At 42.2% G+C, this 20,223-nt stretch overlaps 1 protein-coding gene across 1 annotated transcript; it reads left to right on the top strand.

Annotated features, from left to right (window-relative positions):
• The first annotated feature begins 4,416 nt into the window (after positions 1–4,416).
• Positions 4,417–19,001, top strand: LOC107572185 (multiple epidermal growth factor-like domains protein 10). The gene is made up of 16 exons (XM_016258605.1): positions 4,417–4,658; positions 4,882–5,002; positions 6,131–6,294; positions 6,837–6,939; positions 9,615–9,761; positions 9,867–10,001; positions 10,198–10,326; positions 13,436–13,564; positions 13,641–13,769; positions 13,867–13,995; positions 14,643–14,870; positions 14,965–15,080; positions 15,415–15,538; positions 15,783–15,827; positions 16,550–16,756; positions 18,525–19,001. The coding sequence occupies exons 1-16, from the start codon at positions 4,494–4,496 to the stop codon at positions 18,689–18,691; spliced, it is 2,238 nt and encodes a 745-aa protein (XP_016114091.1). The 5' UTR covers positions 4,417–4,493; the 3' UTR covers positions 18,692–19,001.
• The last annotated feature ends 1,222 nt before the right edge of the window (positions 19,002–20,223 follow it).

Here is a 20,223-nt window from a genome sequence, read left to right as displayed (position 1 = left end):
CAGGGCAGAACCCTGACACTACCCCCCTCCCAGCAGACGCCTCCTGGCGTCCAATCCCAACAAACCAGACCATGGTTGTGGGCCAGATAGTGCAGGAAGCAGGGGGAGAGCCAATTAAGTCAGAGTCATAAGCAGGCAGCCCTAGGGCTGGAGCGAACTCTAGTGACTCACAGGCTGGAGCAGACTGAACAGGAACATCTTCAGAGGCCATTACTGGGAGAGCAGGATGCTCTGCGACAGCCTCCACAAGTGGAATGTAACTAGCAGGAGCATACTCTGAGGAACTCATCAGAAAAAGCAGGAAGCTGGTCTGGTATGATCTCAGCAAGTGCAACTTGACTAGCGGGAACAATCTCTGTGGGCTTAGCAAGACAAGCAGGATCAATCTTTAAGAATAAGACAAAACTGACAGGAACAACTTCATCGGGTAGAACACAACTAGTAGGAACATCCTCCGAGGGACTCGTCAGAAACAGCCGAGAGCTGGTCTGGTATGATCTCCGTGGACACATCTTGACTAGCAGGAACAACCTCTGTCGGCTTGACAAGATAAAGAGGAACAATCTCCATGGCCATGACCCAACTTGCAGGGACGACCTCCAAGGGCATAACAGGACAGACAGGAACATTTTATATGGCCATAACTTGACAAGCAGGAACACCATCTTTGGCCATGACCCAACTGGCGGGAACGACCTTTGTAGGTGTGACAGGACAGGCAGGAACACTTTGTATGGCCCAGACATGACAGGTAGGAACAACCTCTGAAGGCGTGACTCGACAGACAGGAATAGTCTCAATGAACATGTGACATGACTGGCAGGAACCGCTTCTGTGTATTTGACATAACAGGCAAGAACCATCTGTATGGACTTGACACAAATAACAGGAACATCTTCAGTGGAAATGACATGACAGGAGTAATTTCAATGGGTATGGCTGGCAGGAACAACTTCTGTAGGTGTGACATGACAAGCTGGAACATTCTCTAGAATAAGTTCTATAGATAAATTAAATAGACCGGGTGGCTCAAGACAATGCTTTGTAACTGTAACTAGAGGCTCTGAAACCAAGGCCACTGAACTAGACACCTCTGGACTCCCAGTGCTTGAGGCCTCTTGACTCAGGTCCTCCTGGACCCAGAGGTTGAGACTACAGAAGGAAGACCAATAACTTGAGATGCATATCCCCTCCTTCTCCACATCTTAGGGGGTGACATAATTTTGAAAAGCCAACACAGGGTTAAGTAAAGCTGACTTGAAAGACACAGAGGTGTCTGCAATGGTCTGGGTCGACACAGGTATGACTGGAAATGGCTTGACTGCCATAAGGATGTCCACAGCGGTCTTGGCTGACTCAGAGGTGACTGGAACTGGTTTATCTGACACAAGGAATGCCACAGCAGACTGGTCATCGCCGTAATGATTGGAATGACTTGACTGAGACAAGGATGGCTACAGCGGTCCTGGTAGACTCCAGAGTGTCTGAAACTGGGTTGACTGACACTGAGACTGCTGCAGTGGTCTCAGTTGACTCAGAAATAACTGGAACAGACTTGACTATGGCAAGAGTAGCCTCAGCAGTCTCGGTCGACTCAGGGGTGTCTAAACCTGGTTTGACTGGTTCAGGATTAGCCACAGCCCAGGAGTATCTGGAACTGACTTGACTAGATCAGGGATAACTGCAGAAATCTCTGTAAACTCTGAAGTGTCTGGAACTGGTTCGACTGATCCAGGATTGACCACAGCAATCCTAGTCGACCTAGTCGACAAGTGTTTGAAACTGGCTTGATTGGTTCAGGAATGGCTGAAGTGGCCTCAGTCCGCTCAAAGGAATCTAGAACAGACATGACAGGATTAATGAAGACCAGAGCTGACTTGACTGAAACAAAAAACTGGAAGAGTAGTAAAGCTCATCTGCTGGGTCTTGGCTTGGCCAGTTCGTAATGTCAGGGATCTGGAAGGAAGACCCAAATGCAGAGTGAGTGACAAGGGTTTATTTACAAAACAGACAGATACAAAGGGTTAGTGAGGTGCGTAGGTGAATCAACAGCAGGGACAGAGATGAGGCAGTTAGGGAAGACTGCTGAAACAACATCAGAGATCTACTGGCACATGAGCTGCAGAGAGAGCGGCAAGACCAGGCAGATGGGAAAGACCAAAGCAAGACACCATAAAGCTGAGTTCAGATATTTGATGTCCGCAGACTCTGAAGTAGTCCAGGTGCCAGGCAGAAGGAACCAGAGGGCAGGAACTCTAACAGAACAACATAACAAGACAGGACAAGGCTCCACAGGGACACAAATTTGATGTGAAAAAAAAAAGACAGGCAAGGGGATAGACAAACCTAAAGAACTGATAAAAAGCAAAGTATTACAAATGAAAAGATAAAAGGGAATTAATTACTAATTGACCAACACAAGTAACTTAAAAATATCAACCAAAACTGCAAACAAAAGATCAGGACTAGATGAACTAGATGAATACAAAGATGAAAGCAAAAAACTAAATCCAAAAAACAAGGAGCAAGTCTAAAACATAGAATTACAAGGGACTTGACAAGACTAGGGCACGACACAAATAAGGCAAGGGAAAAAGAACAAATACTCAGCCACTTCCACAGACAGAGACAGTGAGGGTGAAAATGACTACAAACCGGCAAAGACGAGGGCATGGGGAACTATAAATAGGGAGGAAAGCACACAAGGAACAGGTGAGCACAATTAGACCAACAATGACTAGACAAAGGCCATTTCTCTATATGCGTTCTTCAGCGATCTTGCGTCCTTGTGTTCTCGCTCTACGTCATCATTAACCATCGAAGTTCAATTCTCAAGTACGCAAGTACAGAGGTTCCCGGATGTGTTCTTGATATCGAGGATGCATCGAGTGCAGACTTGAGAGAATTGAACCATTAGAAATCCCAGAAGACGCTGCGGGCGGCCGGTGTACAGAAGCCTGCAAGCTTTAAACTCGCTCTCACAAATACTTGATGGCTCTTGAAAGTAAACATTTATTGTTTTGTTTTGCTTCATTTTAATGAAGTTATTAGACCCGGAGAAAGTCTGCAGTATTTTTATTGGCATATTTACATTTACATTTTACATTTAGTATATTTAGCAGACGCTTTTATCCAAAGCGACTTACAAATGAGGACAATAAAAGCAGTCAAAACTAACAAAAGAGCAACAATATATAAGTGCATATTAAAATGAATTTTAACAGTCATAGTTAAACATATAAAACTGTAAAATAAAACATACAATTATATGTAAATAATATCTATAATAGTATGAAATGTTTTATAAGTTATGACATTTGTTTGTAATGTTATGTTATATTTATGGTTCATTGGCCACTGCTTATGCTGTGACTATGCGGTCAGTTAAGCAAGAACACAGTACATCTCAATTCTCATAAGATGTGTGAATGTGTGAATATTTGATTCTTGTGAAGACTGAACCCATGTGAACACATTTATAAAACAACTACTGTAGAAATGAACTGGCAGCAGTTTAATAATCAAAATAAAATGTATGGCCAAATCACAGCCTTATACTGTAAATAAATCATTTTAAAATAAAGACAAACATTTTAAACTTAGTAAAAATATTGTTTTTTGTTTACCTGCATGTCATATAACCATTACAGTTTTTTTCAACTGCTTACACACAAAATCTTTACTTGTCACACAATTGCTGAAAGCTGACACTCAAACAGCAGAAGCACACACCAGATCTGCAAAACCATACACATTCTCTGCCTTTGCCTCTTTTTTTCAAAACTTTACACACAAATCCAAGAATTGCACACACAAAATGCAAAATGCCTCACATCTCTTGCAAAACGAAGCACTGCATTCAAAATATCACATACACATCTCAAAAGCAAACATTTGCAAACACCTTTGCAAATAATATTAATTCCTGTTAGATTTTTGTGAGTTACATAGAGAATTGTGTGTTGTGTCTGATAAAAGTGTTTTATGAAATTGAAAACGGAGTCAAAGGCTGAGAATTAGTGTATGGTTTTGCAGATTTGGTGTGTGCTTCTGCTGTTTGAGTGTCAGCTTTCAGAAATTGTGTTACAAGTAAAGATTTTGTGTGCAAGCCGTTGAAATTGTAAATGACTGAAATATGAAATTCAATTCAATTCAAGTTTATTTATATAGCGCTTTTCACGATGCAAATAGTTGCAAAGCAGCTTCACAGAAAATGAAAGTTTCTACATTATATTAGTAATAGCTTATCAGTGGTGACTATCTCAAGTTGATGTCCATATGGCAGAAATGTACAGTAAAAATCAAGCAGTTAATGACGTGTAATCAAACAGACGGTGAACACTATTAACAGCAATGATGATATGTTGCGATCTTCAGGAGGTGCTTGACTAAATGGTTTAATGTCAGATATGGAGATGCTGCAGTGTGGGGCTGTGTTTAGTGACAGCAGCAGCTGCAGTTAATGGCTGTGTGTCTCTCTCAGCTGTCACCCCATGTCGGGCGAGTGTTTGTGCGGCCCGGGCTGGTCGGGTTTGTACTGTAACGAGACGTGTGCTCCTGGTTTATATGGCGAGGCATGTCAGCAGATCTGCCGCTGTCAGAACGGAGCCGACTGCCACAGCGTGAGCGGGGAGTGTGTCTGTGCGCCCGGATTCAAGGTACAGCTTCATAAAGACACTCTGTGTGTGTGTGTCTCTGTGTGTCTCTCTCTTTGTGTGTGTCTCTGTGCGTGTGTGTGTGTGTGTGTGTCTGTGTGTGTCTCTCTGTCTGTGTGTGCGTGTGTGTCTGTGTGTCTCTCTGTGTGTGTGTCTCTCTCTCTGTGTGTGTGTGTGTGTGTGTGTGTGTGCTGGATTCAAACACTAACGTGTGACGTGACCGCAGGGCTCAGATTGCTCCGCTCCCTGTCCCTCTGGCAGCTACGGCATCAACTGCAGCTCAGTGTGCTCCTGTAAGAACGCAGCTGCTTGCTCACCCATTGACGGATCCTGCTCCTGTCAAGCAGGTAATTCACCTCAGACCCCGCTCTGTTAAAGGGCTCATGATATCGACTTTTGTTATTATTTTAATATGTTCCTTGAGGTTTACTTATAGTTTTAATAAAGTTGTTTGCACAAAAAAAAAAAAATATGTCGAAAGATTATTTTCAACCCTCATGCAGTCTAAAGGGGCATGTCCTTTAAGGCTCGTCAATAGTCAGCCGCTGTTATGATTGGCTAATGTCACTACATAGGGAGCACTATCAACGCCCCCTCATAAGTGTTCTGACAACATGATCAAAATAAAACAGTCATTTCCAGACAAAGCATTATGAAATCATGTACTTATGGTTTGTGATGCAGCTGCAGTCAGATCCAGCAGTGCTTCATCTTTCAACAAATGTTTCTTTGTGACTCTACATGACACTGTGCCTCGTTTACAAAACAAAATGCTCCGATCAATCCTCAGACACGATCCGGGACGCCATTAAAATAAACTATCCACTTGTTCCTTACGCTGGGATCCTTCTGATATCTATACAAAGTCGCGACCGAGATGTTTAAGCCAAGTGAATGTTCTTTCACTGCATTTGTCCTGACGACAGACTCGAGCGTGGACCGTGTCAGAAAGTGAACCGCATCTGTTTTACTGTATCCAGTGTAGACAAGATAGTACAGTGATTGTGATTTCTATTTGCCCTTGACGCTACACGACTCTCTCATTCAGCATGATCAAGTGTCAGCCGTTAGTGGATGAGGGGCCTATGTGGGCGGGGCCTATGCTGAGAGAAGAAGACTATTCGTCGATATCCTGCTCTGGAGGCGTGTTTATACAAATGTTTGTTCCCCCGTGATGTCATCTTGCCCCTCAGATCCAAACGAGCTGTTTCTGAGCTTGATTAAATAAATGCTTTGTATATCATGAGGAGGAGGTTTTAAGCTATGAAACTTGCAGGATGATTTAAAGCTACAAAGACCTCTTATATGGCAAAAGAACAAGGCAAATTTGATTTCTCTTGTCAGGACCCCTTTAAAAGCATCGATCACTCCAAAATGAAAATTCTGTCATCATTCTCTCACCCTCATGTCGTTCCAAACCCGTGAGAAATGAGTTCCTCAGAAGACAAATGAAGGTGTTTTGTGTTTGGTGTCAGGGTGGCACGGGGTGGACTGCTCCATTAACTGCCCCAGCGGCTGGTGGGGTCTGGGCTGTAACCTGACATGTGTGTGTGGGAACGGAGGCGCCTGCAGCGCTCTGGACGGGAGGTGCTCCTGTACCCCGGGCTGGAGAGGAGACCGCTGCGATCAACACTGTCAGGTCAGCTCATCACCAACATCCCCAACATCTCAGCCCAGAAACACCAAACCTCATACTGAACCCATTCACACAGTCAAAGCCAACTCTGTGACCTTCTCATTTGGACCCCGTTTCCAGGGTTCTCAGAAATGAAGTCATTATGGTTAGGTAAACCTATACAGTGGAGAAATGATAACAAATTTAATTTTGTGTTCCTGTTTTCTCTAATAGCTAAAGAAAAAACAGTAATGTTTCTACAACAACAGAGAAAATATATTGGGATATTGATTGAGAAAGATGTCAGATTTGCCGTCTCTCGGTCAGCCGTGGTATTTTATGTGTTATAGCTATACATTATTAAATGAAAATATATATAGAAAATTGATTTGCTCATTTATAATTATTTTTGACTTTGACTCGCAAGGCATCACAACAGTAACCTGCAATCCTTATCTTTAGCTCTGCCATGCCAAAGACCTCAAGTGTGTTGTGATATTGAGTTCACTGGTAGAGTAAAGCCAGAGTTTGTGTTGAGTGAAGTGTGCTGTTGTGGGCTGCTGCAGGATGGGACGTATGGACTGGACTGTCGCGAGCGTTGTGACTGCAGTCATGCAGACGGATGTCACCCCTCCACTGGACACTGCCGCTGTCTAGCCGGATGGACAGGTAAAGCAGCTGAGCCTCACGCTTCTCAGAAGTGGTTTCCCTCCGCTGGCCCAAAACAGCAGGATTGGATCAGCAAAAAGCCAGTTCTCAGAGTAGTGGGCTTTAAGGTTTTCATAAACTCTGAATCCTAAATATGTATGTGGTTACAGCCTTGCTGTCCATCCACCCAAAACAGCTTGTCCTGCATAAGATTTAACAACTTTAATGACTATTTAAAAAATATTTATTTATTGATATGATTAACAGCAATATCCTGCTAAAGGTACAGTTGAAAATGAATCATTTACTCTCCCTCAAGTTGATCCAAACCAGTAGGTTTCTTAAAAAATAAGATATTTTGAAGAATGTTGGTAACCAAACGATTGCTGGTCCCCATTTGTCACGCAGTGGGTGTAGAAGTAAGCACACGACAAAGGAGCCATATTTAATTATAATCCACAGGAAAATCCACGACCACATAAGCACAAATAATTGCAGACAACAGAACAGGGGCGAACACAGGACTTAAATACTAGAAAAGTAATCAGAGAGAACTGAAACAGGTGTAGAGTAATTAATCCAAAACCATGGAAACTAATGAGGAACTGAATCAGAAACACATGGAAAACGAAACCAAAACAGAACATAACCGTGACACCATTGACTTCCATAGTAGTTTTTTTCCCATACTTTAAAAGTCAATGCGGAAAAGCAATTGTTTGGTTAACAACATTCTTTTAAACTCATACGGGTTGGGAGCAAATTTTTATTTTGTGATGAAGTATCCCTAAGTGTATCAGCAGCAGGTCATGTCAGCGTTTGTGTAGATGTGTTATGATGTTTGTACAGCGTGTGGTGTTCAGTGTTGCCAATTTAGCTACTTTGTAGCTAGATTTAGCGACTTCCCCGCCCCTTTTGAGACTTTTTTTCAAAAGTTTAGGGACAAATATAGCAACTTCTTGGACAAACCTTATCTAAGTTTTCATCTTGCCCACCGATCTACGTTCATCTTTATATAGATCAGTGAATTTGCCATTGTGATGTCATCTAGTGATATTTAGCTACCAGTTTTAGCTACTTTCAATTGAAAGCAGTTGGCAACACTGGTGGTGTTCTCTCCCACACATTCCTGGGGTTTGCGCTGGACTCCGGCAGCATACTGATGCTCTCGGCGGTGTTTCCTCAGGGCCGCTGCACTAGAGTGATCTCCAGCTCCTAGCAACACACACTCGCTCTCAAAAGAGCTTTTGTCTGTGTTCTGGCAGCACAGAGCCACTTCAGCGCTGCGCTCGGACTGAGCTCCAGACTCGCTTGTAATCATTTGTCCTGACGGTCACTGGGTTATGACCAGTTCACACCAACAATGATAACCATAACAATAACTATATTAGCACACCAGCACATGATATCCTTCTGTTTATTATAAGCACGCTCTGCGCTTATGTCTTCTGCCACTTGCAGTGATCAAGCTCTTTACAGCAGCATGGACTTTTGATTGGCTTTAATTGTTCATTCACTGAGCCAGTATGTGTGTGTGCACACCATTAGGAGGTGAAGGGATATGAAATGAAGTTCAAAACATAGGTTCTGGAGAAGCCTAATTATTTAGTCCCGTCAGTAGTGATGAGCCCTTTTGAAACATTGCTACATAAAGCTTTGTAATATTTATGAATATTTAGTTTGAATTAGTGGTTCAAAGATTGTATGCATGCATGGGATTTTCGCAAATGAGGCAAAATTTTAAAATCCAGTGTGCTAGCCGCTCGATGGCGTTAATCTGGCGATCCCATGAATGAGTGTTTAGTGGATTTTAACTGATCTCAGGTCAGTTTTATAATGCAGGTCCATATTTAAATAAGTTAATGAATTTCAATACTTATGCACATATAATACACAAGGGAAAATGATACTTAATTGCTTCTAACTGACCTAGTTTGCCAAGCAGTGCCTAATGACTCAAAACAAGGACTACAAATTAATAAAACACTAATTTTACTGAAACTTCATATTTAATGGTATTTAATTTAATTATTTGCAGATTACTTGTAATAGATTACACTTTCTTGAAAACTGTTAATTAGTTTGTAAACTGTGTCGTTATACGTGTTAGTCTGAGTTTTGTTGCATTTACAGTGCTTCAAAACGGAGAATCGTTTTATAAATCAGTTAATTGAGAGCTTTAAAAAGCTTAACAAAACTGTACGTCATCATCATGAGTCACTGATCTGCACCAGCGATGGCTTTCCATCATCCCATCTCATCCCATTCCAAGCTACCTCATTCTAGTCACTCTCGTAGTCTGGGGGTTCGCTCAGGTCAGCACAGCAATTCACCAACTATCATTTATGAAGAATGGATGGGCAGTTGAACTCATGAACTTATAATAGTTCTCAATACAAAACATTGAATTCTGTAAGAGAAGTGAAGTTGGTAACATTTTACTTAAAGCCTTTTTGTTTGATGCATTATAAAAAAAGATTAATAATGTACATTGTAATGCATTATATCTCTTCATAAATAATTGTAAATGCATTATAATGAAGGTTTGTCATGTGTTTTAATGCATTATATGTCAAACCCATGGACGTTTTGTGTTTTCATTCCCCATGTGCTCAGTGTGACCCAGTTTGAGAGATTGAGAGATGTTTCTTTCTGTGACTCTAAAGTGATGTTGTGTTTGTGTGTGTTTCTCACAGGCATTCACTGTGACAGTGTGTGCGCTGAGGGCCGCTGGGGGCCCAACTGCTCTCTGTCCTGTAACTGTAAAAATGGAGCGTCGTGTTCGCCGGACGAGGGTGAGTGCGAGTGTGCGCCTGGATTCAGAGGAGCCACCTGCCAGCGCAGTGAGTGCTCAAACACACCACATGCCTATCTGTCCCTCTGTGCCCGTGCCATGTCTGTTTTCTCATCCGCTCTGTTCTCCTCATGTTTTCCCCACGTGCTCCCAGTCTGTTCTCCGGGTTTCTTTGGCCACCGCTGTAGCCAGGCCTGTCCGCACTGCGTCCACAGCAATGGCCCCTGTCACCACGTGACTGGCCAGTGTGACTGTCTGGCCGGGTTCAAAGGGGCGCTCTGCAACGAAGGCAAGACACGCCGCTCTCACTCACTTCTACAGTACAGCTGTCAGATAGTCTGGCTTACATGGGGAGTGCGTCTTCTCCATGCCATTTATTCTTTCAGTTCTTTCTGTAATGTTTTCCATTTCCATTGTCCAGTATCTGTGCTGTGGTTGTGTCAGCGGACGGTAGTGTTGACGTCTGTCTGTCTGTCTGTCTGCAGTGTGTCCCAGTGGCAGGTTCGGTAAGAACTGCGCGTGGAGCTGCACCTGCACTAATAACGGCACATGTAACCCCATCGACGGCTCGTGTCAGTGTTACCCCGGCTGGATCGGCAGTGACTGCTCACAGCGTCAGTATTCTGTGCAATCACACTAAAGCTCTTGCTCTGTCAGATTCTGCCTTACACACCGATTCATGTCAGGCTCTTTGTAAAATACAGAATCACTCCTTTATAGTGGTTCGCTGTGTTTTGGGTGAATCTTATAAAAAAAACATCATAAAGGAGGTTCTTCAGGGTTCAGAACAGAGATTACTTACTTACTTAATCCTCTTTGTCCCAAGTGAGACATAAGGCCGCTTAGAACAGTGATGCTGTTGTGTTTTAGTGCTCGGCTGTTTGATTGACAGCATTTTGTTTCCATCCCAACTTCAGCTCATCTCATCGGATGACAAAACAACTTCTTTAGGTTTCTGATCATCAGGTGACTTGGGCTGATGATACACGGGGCAACTTTTTGAGAAAGGTTGCTGTCAACGGGCAACCAGGTGAGACACAGAGCCCACGACCGATCTAAATGATCGACATAGAAATTTGTTACCCATTCTCAATGGGGAAAGTGCCCAAGCAAAATTGCTCAAAGTTGCCCAGTGTATCGTAAGCCTTAATGTTGGCCTTTCTCTTTGTGTCTGAAGAGATTGTGGCTGTCTACACACTTTCTCTCATATTACACACAGTTCTGCAGCTGTCAGGTTTGAATCTCTGGGTCAGGAGGGTTTAGTAGGGCAGTCTGATGTCTGGCATGTCTTAAGATCTTTTCAAAGCTTTTTTCCTCTTCAAACAACTTAAAGTCAAGCCACCTTTATTTATATAGCACTTTATACAATACAGATTGTCAAATCAGCTTTACTGACACTATTTTCCTGCTTAACACTGTAATGCAAACAAAATGTTATTCTGCTGTTGAGTAGTTCTAAAAAGAGGACAATAGCAAATGGTCCATTTTTCAGTCAAAGTACTAGTCATCCAGTTTTTTATATCAACTACGCATTCAGTTTGGCTTCGAAGAAATATAGAGTATATAGTATCATCAGCATAACAGTGAAAGCTGACACCATGTTTTCTGATGATATCTCCCAAGGTTAACATTTAGAGCATGAAAAGTAACGGCCCTAGTACTGAGCCTTGAGGTACTCCATACTGCACATGTGATCGATATGATACCTCTTCATTCACTGCTACGTAATTGATGACGGTCAGATAAGTATGATTGAACCATGCCAATGTAAATCCACTAATGCCAACATAATGTTCTAGTCTATTCAAAAGAATGTTGTGGTCGATAGTGTCGAATGCAGCGCGAAGATCCAGTAGCGCTAATAGATATAACCATGTTCGGATGATTTGTAACTCTGATGAGAGCAGTCTCAGTACTATGATATGGTCTAAATCCTGACTGGAAATCCTCACAATCTGTAATTTATAGCAGATTTTGGGTTTAGCATTGTATGATGTGATGTGATATTATTTTGTAGTTTGACCATTACAGATGTTTACTGATGTGTCTAATGACATAGCACTTATCAAATACATTGTTTGAGATTTTTTTTGTAAAAAAATAGTGGAGCGTTATCCTCCTGAATAATATATAGCATGTAACTGCTGGGTTGTTGTAAATTATAGAAAATATTACTTCCCACATCTGGACAAACAATCCCATGCAGTTCCTTTAATTGGCTCAGCTGATGTAGCTCTTCTCCTGTAAGTGGATGGTCCATATAAAGACGATGCTCAGTGAAAGTTTATCACTCAGGAGCATTAGGAACAGAGTTTGTTTTTACCCATGACTTAGCTTTAATCATGCCCTCTTTGTGCTTTGATCTCATTGAGTGTCTGGTCTCTAGCGCCCCCTGCTGATCATAAAGAGTAACAATAATGAAACATGATCTGCTGATGTTTTATGCACACTACCTGTCAAAAGTTTGCAACAATTATGATTTTTTTTGTTTTTGAAAGAAGCTACTTCTGCTCACCAAGGCTGCATTTTATTTAGTGAAAAAATGCAGTAAAACTGTTTTTGCAGGTTCATGTTTTTGTGGAAACCATTATACATTTTCCCCCCCAAGATTCATTGATGAATAGAAAGTTATCAAATACGAACACCATGAATTTGAAATGGAAATATTTTGTTACGTCAATAATGTCTTTATTGTAACTTTTGATTAATTGAATGCGTCCTTGTGTAAATAAAAGTATTTAATCCCACCAGTCACAATAGTGACCGTAAAGGTTTTTATTTATAAAGCTCTAAAAATATTACTGACTTGTGTTTTAGTGCATTTTCTGAAAATATGGAAAAAATAAAGGGTCTCAATTAAATATGTGCAGTGCTACATGTTTAGTGCAACTTGTAACCTGACCAGAGCAGTTTGCTTCCCGTTTGCACCATGAGATGATGATGGCTGCATCAAAGCTCCAAATCAAAAGGCTTGTAAAGTATGTATGTTAACATAAAGACATGACAAAGATTTTAGTACACATTATCTTTAAGGTTTCTAGTATTATTATATGAATTCACAATTATTCAGTTTTGTTGAGTGTGGACATATGAGTAAACATGTTGATGGCAACAATAGTGACCGGTGGATAACTATTTTAGTTTTTTATCTTAGTATACCTATTCAGTGTTGTATAAGTTTTTTTTTTTTTTTACAGTTTGTATAGTAACCATAGAATGTGATGAAATAGTTTACAATGGGTTAATAACTGGACTGAGATATATAAGAATTTTGATGACAACAGAAATAATTTAATTTCAGTATACACATTATCCCACTGCTCACAATCGTGACCAACCATAAAACACGCACTTTTCCATAAAAATGTCAAAAAATTATTATTGATTATTTCAAGGGGTTACTAACGACACATAATTTGATGTTTTCATGTCTGAGAAAAATGTGGGATTAAATGAATTAAGTATTGAATTTAACACTCAAGTTTTGAATGGTAGAACAGCTTTCACAAAACTATTAAACAGCAAAAACTGTTTTCAGTATAAAAACTTTTTAATAATGTTTCTTGAGCAGCAAGTCAGCATATTAGAATGATTTCTGAAGGGTCATGTGACTGAAGACTGGTGCTGAAAATTGTTATTTTAAATGTAAAGTACTTTTCTACACGATTGATGTTTTCCCATCATTTTTGGCCAAATGTGACATGTATGTGTGTTCACCCATAGCGTGTCCCCCGGGTCAGTGGGGTCCCAACTGCATCCACACCTGTAACTGTCACAACGGGGCATTCTGCAGCGCGTATGACGGCGAGTGTAAGTGTACAGCCGGCTGGACGGGGCTATACTGCACACAGCGTGAGTACAACTCATCACCTCTGACCTCCAGCTTGTGCGCTCACGACTGACCCCATGGTGCTGCTGTGTCCTGCAGGCTGTCCGCTGGGCTTCTACGGCAAGGACTGCGCTCAGGCGTGTCAGTGTGAGAACGGCGCAGACTGCAATCACATCTCCGGTCAGTGCACCTGCCGCACTGGCTTCATGGGACGCCACTGTGAACAGAGTGAGTATGAAAGCAGAGCTGGTCCTTTGATATTTTCAAGCACACGCTCGATCTGTCACTGTCTGCGTCTGATCCACGGTTTTCCACTGGCTTCCAGAATGTCCTGCAGGTACGTACGGATACGGCTGTCGGCAGGTGTGCGAATGTCTCAATAACGCCACCTGTGATCACATGACTGGCACCTGCTACTGTAACCCCGGCTGGAAAGGCATACGCTGTGACCAGGGTAAGCTTACATCAGCATTTGCAGTTATTAAATACAGCGGGTAAAATAAGTATAAACACGTCACCATTTTTCCCAGTAAATATATTTCTGAAGTTGCTGTTGACATGAAATTTTCACCAGATGTCGGTAACAACCCAAGTAATCCATACATACAAAGAAAACAAAACAAATAAGTTCAGAAATTAAGTTGTGTAATAAAATGGAATGACACAGGGGAAAAGTATTACTAACTACTGAAATGTATTTAATACTTCGTACAAATGCCTTTGTTGGTAATTGAGTCTTGAAGGTTCTGTGGGCCTCTTCTATGAACGCTGACCTTTAGTTCTTATTTTCTATTGGACTCAAGTCAGGTGATTGGCTGGCCAAGTTGTCACAAGTTTGTTTTGTGCTTTGTCATTATGGTGTATGGAGTGTAAATAGATGTGGAAAAAAAGTAATTTAGAGCAGTTTAACATAAGGCTGCAACTTAACAAAACGGGGAAAAAAATTTATACTTTTGCAAGGCACTGTATGTCCAGTGTAGATGCTTCAAGGCTACACTGACCCTCTGGTTCCGTCACATGGACGCACAGTGAGGCTTCGCTCAGTGGGATACTCTCGTGTTGCTCTTTGACTGTGTGACTGAAGTTTGCTGTCTTTCTCAGCCGGCGTGATCATCGTAGGGAATCTCAACAGCTTGACGAGCGCCGCTGTGCCTGTGGACTCGTATCAGATCAGTGCGATCGCAGGAATCATCGTTCTGGTGCTCCTCGTGCTCATCCTCCTCCTCCTCTTCATCATTTACCGCAAGAAACAGAAAGGCAAAGAATCCACGTTGCCTGCGGTCACGTACACACCTACCATGAGGGCCAACACCGATTACGCCATCGCAGGTCAGCATCACGATGACATTTCTTTTCATTCTTGCGATTTCCTGTGAAATTCCCATGAGGAGACGTGTGTGTGTGATGTGTTTCCTGTTTGTAGAGTCGCTCCCGCAGACTGACGTCCTTCCCAACAGTAACTATTTCTCCAACCCCAGCTACCACACACTGACCCAGTGCAGCAGCCCTCCTGACGCCAACAACCTGCCCTATGGAGAGGTGCTACTCTACTAACAGACAGCTCTGGGAATAAAGGACTAATATTCTGGGCTGTTTACAAGATACTGCTGCTGAATACAGCTTTTTCACTGATTGCCTTGCCTATGTGTTGTTTGAACCATTTTTTGATATATTTTGGAGTAAAATAAGGTGTCATTTTGTACAAAATGGACACGAAAATGGAATGTTGACCACAGGCTTTATTTAATCAAGAATCCAAAACCGCCATTCTAACCCATGGTTTCAGGAGCAGAAGCTGACCAGAACTGAGGAATAATGTGGAACGCTGTAGAAAGACACTTGCTATAATTGTTGATTTTCTTCTGCTTGACAGCCGAAGAACAACCAGTTGTTTGTGAACCTGAAGAACGCTGATCCGAGGAAATGTCTTTCCCTGCTGGATCACACAGGAACTCTACCGGCCGACTGGAAACAAGGAGGATCCTTCAATGAGCTCGGTGTGCCATCCAACCACCATGATCACAACAAACACAGCAGCCAAACATTTGACACGATAATGCTCAGTAGCCCAGCGTTAACAAAAACGTACAGATGACTAACTGTGCGGTGACTCGTTTCCTGACCGCCTCTGTGCAAACACTCGTCATTTCACATGCAGCATTCGTAGCATTTGCAGCTGTAAGCTGTGTCAACAAAAGGACTGCATTAGTTTAACTTCTTCTGTCTTGATTCTCTTATTAGGAGCTTATGGAGTTGACGGGCGTTACATGGGAAAGTCACTGCGAGGTAAATGATCATTTAGCAAGCAAAGAGAAAATTCTCATTTACTCCTGAAACATGTATGCATTTCTTCTGTGGACACAAAAGACAATATTTAAAAAATGTCAGTGGGGTGCAGTGTTGTTTGCACCCTTGCGTGTTCTTGCTTTGTGAAGAAGGCATACAGGTTTGAGTAGGGCTGCGACGATAAATCAATGCAGAATCGATTTTTGGTTCGATTCTGAGATCTTCTGAATGCATTGCGATTCTCTCTGGAATCAATTCTGAGGTTAGATTTTAACGGCAGATGGCACTCTACTCTAGTTTTTATCTGCACACTCAAATGCTCATGAAGAAGAGCGCTTGTGCTTGTAGTCTGTAATTTCACCTCGGCCCAGAATGCTTTTATTACACGAGATTAATGTAAACGCAGCCCACTGTGAGCACCTTTGTAATTCGCTTTAACCTTTTAAAATTTTATGAATGATTATTTTAGGTTCAAGTGTGTGTAAGGATTTGGAAACGAGCAGAGTACTGCTGTTTCTAAAGTATGCAGCGCCATCTGCTGTTCAAAACTAAGCTCAGAATCGACTCGAGAAAGAATCACGATGCATTCGGAAAATCTCAGAATTGATGCGGGCTCATTTCTTGATTCGCCATGCATCGATTTATTTTCCCAGCCCTAGGTTTAAGGGGGAGTAAATGCCTTCACACAGTGTGATGATTTGACCCCTTCTCTCTGTCTGTAGATCTGGTGAAGAGCATGCCCTATCACGCCAGCTCCAGCTCTCTAAACAGCTCAGAGAACCCATACGCCACCATCAAAGACCCTCCTCTGCTGCTGACCAAGAGCTCGGAGTGCGGCTATGTGGAGATGAAGTCTCCCGCTCACAGAGACGCGCCATACGCTGAGATACACGCCTCCAGCCCTGCCAACAAAAACGTCTATGAAGTTGGTAAGAGAATAACAGATCCAGCCACAGCAGTGAGCCGTGCACTTTCATTATTCAAAGCTGACGTAATAAATGCCAAGTTCTATCATGAAACTCTAGATGACTCAGACTGGTGGGTCGTTTATGCAAATTGATGATATTAACAGCATTACACTACTTGGCACAAGATAATTTGTTCATGTTGCATACATTAATTGGCTGGTTAGCATTCACTAGTGTTCCTCTGAAACCCTCTGCCTTCCCCAGCTCCACCTGTGTAGACCTGCAGGTTATTTTATATGCTATTTGTGCAGCAGCAGTATGTCTTAAATACTCACGGCACCATATCGCCGTATGCATTGGCAGTAGCAAGTTCCTGTACTTGCTTGCAGCAACAGCAATAATCTACAACTACAGCAATAACCAGCAGCAGCAGCGTAGCAGATCTATTCTGCCAAGACCAAACACATTAACATTTTCATATCCTTTACCATGCTAAAATCTTCCAAGAATTGTCATGATAGAACTGTATTAGAAATGGACTCACTGACTATTATTTTCTAAACTACATTCCAATATTTAAAAGTCATAGTCAGCCGTTTTTATTTGTACTTCATATGAACAGTTTTACCCTTGATGGGACTATATATCCACTCCGTATGAACAGCCTGAAGTCTCCAGTAATGCTGCACAGATGTGATGTATCCTTACAAACCTGAAGGCATCACATCAGTTCCTCGGCTAGCAGAAAATGAGTAATCGTGAGTCGTGCGAGGGCAGCTGTTGTGTTCACATCATGTCGCCACACATACATTATAATCGGGCCGTCACGCCTGTCTTTTCCATCAGCCCTCGCGGTCTGTTTGTACCGGCACTGCAGATGAGGACAGACTACCCAGAGAAAGCCTGTTTATAATGACACTTTCCATCTGAAAGATCTCTTACTACAGGAAACATTCCCATCATGTTTAAGCAGGTGCTCAAAAAACCAGCACTGAGCCCTCCATCAGTCAACTACACACTACAGTCTCTCTCTGAGCGTTCATCTTCCACCGAGTGCTCCAGACACAGCTAAAGACACGCAGCCCTTCCCTCAGCTTCAACCAGAGTGCACTATTGCTTACTTTAGATCCTAACGTTCCTTTGACTCACAGCACACAGTGAAGCTGTACACTTCAGGATCTTAATGCTACACTACTGGAAAACTACATTCTGAAGAATAACAATACATTCCTCTATTTAGTCATTTTTCCTGTTTTGATTCTGTAACATGAGCAAATGACTTGGAGCCATTATTGGCCTGGCCTGGGTCTTTCATTGTTGAAAGTGTGTATTGCATTTGCACTGTTGTTTGACGCTTGCATCAGTATTTTGTCTTGATGCAACTAAGAGCAAAAATGTGCTAGCAAATGCTCCAGCGGTCTAAGGCCAGTCAGAGACACTTCTGCATATTCATCCCATGCAGCAAAGCAACAGGAAAACTCCTGTAATCAGCATACAATATTCTAGTACTCTTTCATATGGTTGAGAACCTCTGATATAAAATGATATTAAAGGTATCACTATTACATAATTACTTTCTCATCCATAATCTTTTGAAAACATTTTAGTTTTTAACAGTCTTCATTCCTGATTTTTGGCTTCGCTATGCTTGAAGCTGCTTGTCGTTTCCACGATGGGACTCGACTTTCCTGCAGAACAGAAACTGCTGTTTTTGGTATTTATAAATAATTAGTGAGATAACAGTATGTAAGCCATGTAACGGTTTGAACCTGTGTTTTTCCCCATCCAGAGCCGACCATCAGTTCTGTCCACACACTCTCTAACAACAACTGCAACGGGCCATTTTGTCAAGATCCATACGACCTACCAAAGAACAGCCACATCCCGTGTCATTACGACCTGCTTCCCACGAGAGACAGCAGCCCCTCGCCCCTCGAGGACACAGACAGCAAATAAACCCGAGACTTCACTGACGCACCGCAAACCTCTGCACTTCCACAGCACTCTGTTAACACTTCCATAGCTGTCTGTGTTGACATTCATCCTTATTAAAGTTCTTAATTACTTCTGGCTTACAGGATTCAATAGTTCTTGTCAAGTCTGACCCAGAGTAATGTGGAGTGTTTTGGTGGAGGTGCAAACATTCGTAATCTTCACAAACAAATCATTCCATTAATTAAGAGCAACATTGCACACAAATACAGGACAATCCTTAAAGGGATAGTTCACCCAAAAATTTAAATTAGCCCATGATTCACTCACCCTCAAGGCATCTTAGGTGTATATGACTTTCGTGTATATGACCTTTTGAATAAAGGCCTCCTGTAGCGAATCCATGCGCTTGTGTAAGAAAAATATCCATATTTAAAACTTTATACACAGTAATCTCTAGTTTCCGCTAACTGTCATATGCGCGTTCACAATAAAACATTGTTCCGGTGGATGATGGAGGACGTCGGTGTAGTGCATGCGCTGCTGAGAAGTGACAAATGCAGAGAAGCACAGAGGAGAGAGCAAAACAAAACAGTGCTCACGAATTAGAAGTATAAAACAAGGATTTGTAAAGAAGATTGTCGGAGGAGTTCGATACAAGCCAAGAGGAGACTGGTTTTCCTGCTAAAGTAAGGAAACTTTGCTTCCTTTGCTCCTGTAAACAAACGTTGGTTCTCGCGAGACTAGCATATTCTCACCGGAGATTACGCTACGCCGACGTCCTACATCATCCACTGGAACAGCATTCTGTTGTGAACGTGCGTTTGACAGTTCAGCCAAGTTCACACTACAGGATTTAAGCCTGATTTTCAAGTTAACGAGCTCACCGTCAGGTCAGGCTGTGATGGGGGAAAATCGTCGGGTGATCAGCGCTCAGCAATCTTTATGTGTGAACTACTCAACGATTAATCAAAGAGGCTCGCCGACACCAAACAAATATCTAGCAAGCTAAATATCTGGACCGGTCAGCGACAAGCTTCAGCCAGTGAGAGAGCAAGGCATGTGTTGAGGTCAGCGGAAGGAACAGCAGCAGCAACATGGAACAAGTTTGGACACAAGAAATGAAGCAACATTTTTCAGAACAGATCATCACTAATTTCAGCGCTAATTTCTTCTCAACCTCCATTTTCAAATAGCTCCTGCTTCACGTGTTGTTTCACGTCATTCCCGTTCCACTTCTCGCATGTGTTTTCGTGACAAAACCTGGTTTGGGGACCAGAAAGATGTTGGGTGACAGAGATGTTGTCTGCTCGTGTAGTGTGTGACCCCTGTTGCGGATCATTTACGCTGTGTTACGTAGTGTACACAACAACCCGTGAGCCGTGTGAGGCAGTTTTTATTATGGATGGATGCGCTTTATTGGACTTCTTTTAGACTGCTGAAAAATCACAGCCATTCACTGCCATTATAAAGCTTGGAAGAGCCAGGACGTTTTTAAATATAACTCTGATTGTATTCGTCTGAAAGAAGTAAGTCATATACACCTAGGATGGCTT

The sequence above is a fragment of the Sinocyclocheilus grahami genome, unplaced genomic scaffold, assembly GCF_001515645.1.
Source record: "Sinocyclocheilus grahami isolate Dianchi unplaced genomic scaffold, SAMN03320097.WGS_v1.1 scaffold1713.1, whole genome shotgun sequence".
Lineage (NCBI taxonomy): Eukaryota > Metazoa > Chordata > Actinopteri > Cypriniformes > Cyprinidae > Sinocyclocheilus > Sinocyclocheilus grahami.
Note: the sequence above shows the minus strand (reverse complement) of the source record. Positions and strands in the feature narration are given on the sequence as shown.

What these genes read in the sequence shown, in the direction of transcription:
- LOC107572185 (XM_016258605.1), top strand. Translation starts at nt 4,494, where the DNA reads ATGTCGGGCGAGTGTTTGTGCGGCCCGGGCTGGTCGGGTTTGTACTGT. An exon ending in GCTGCGATCAACACTGTCAG is followed by an intron (nt 6,295 to 6,836) that starts GTCAGCTCATCA and finishes GGGCTGCTGCAG; the next exon opens with GATGGGACGTATGGACTGGA. An exon ending in CTGTCTAGCCGGATGGACAG is followed by an intron (nt 6,940 to 9,614) that starts GTAAAGCAGCTG and finishes TGTTTCTCACAG; the next exon opens with GCATTCACTGTGACAGTGTG.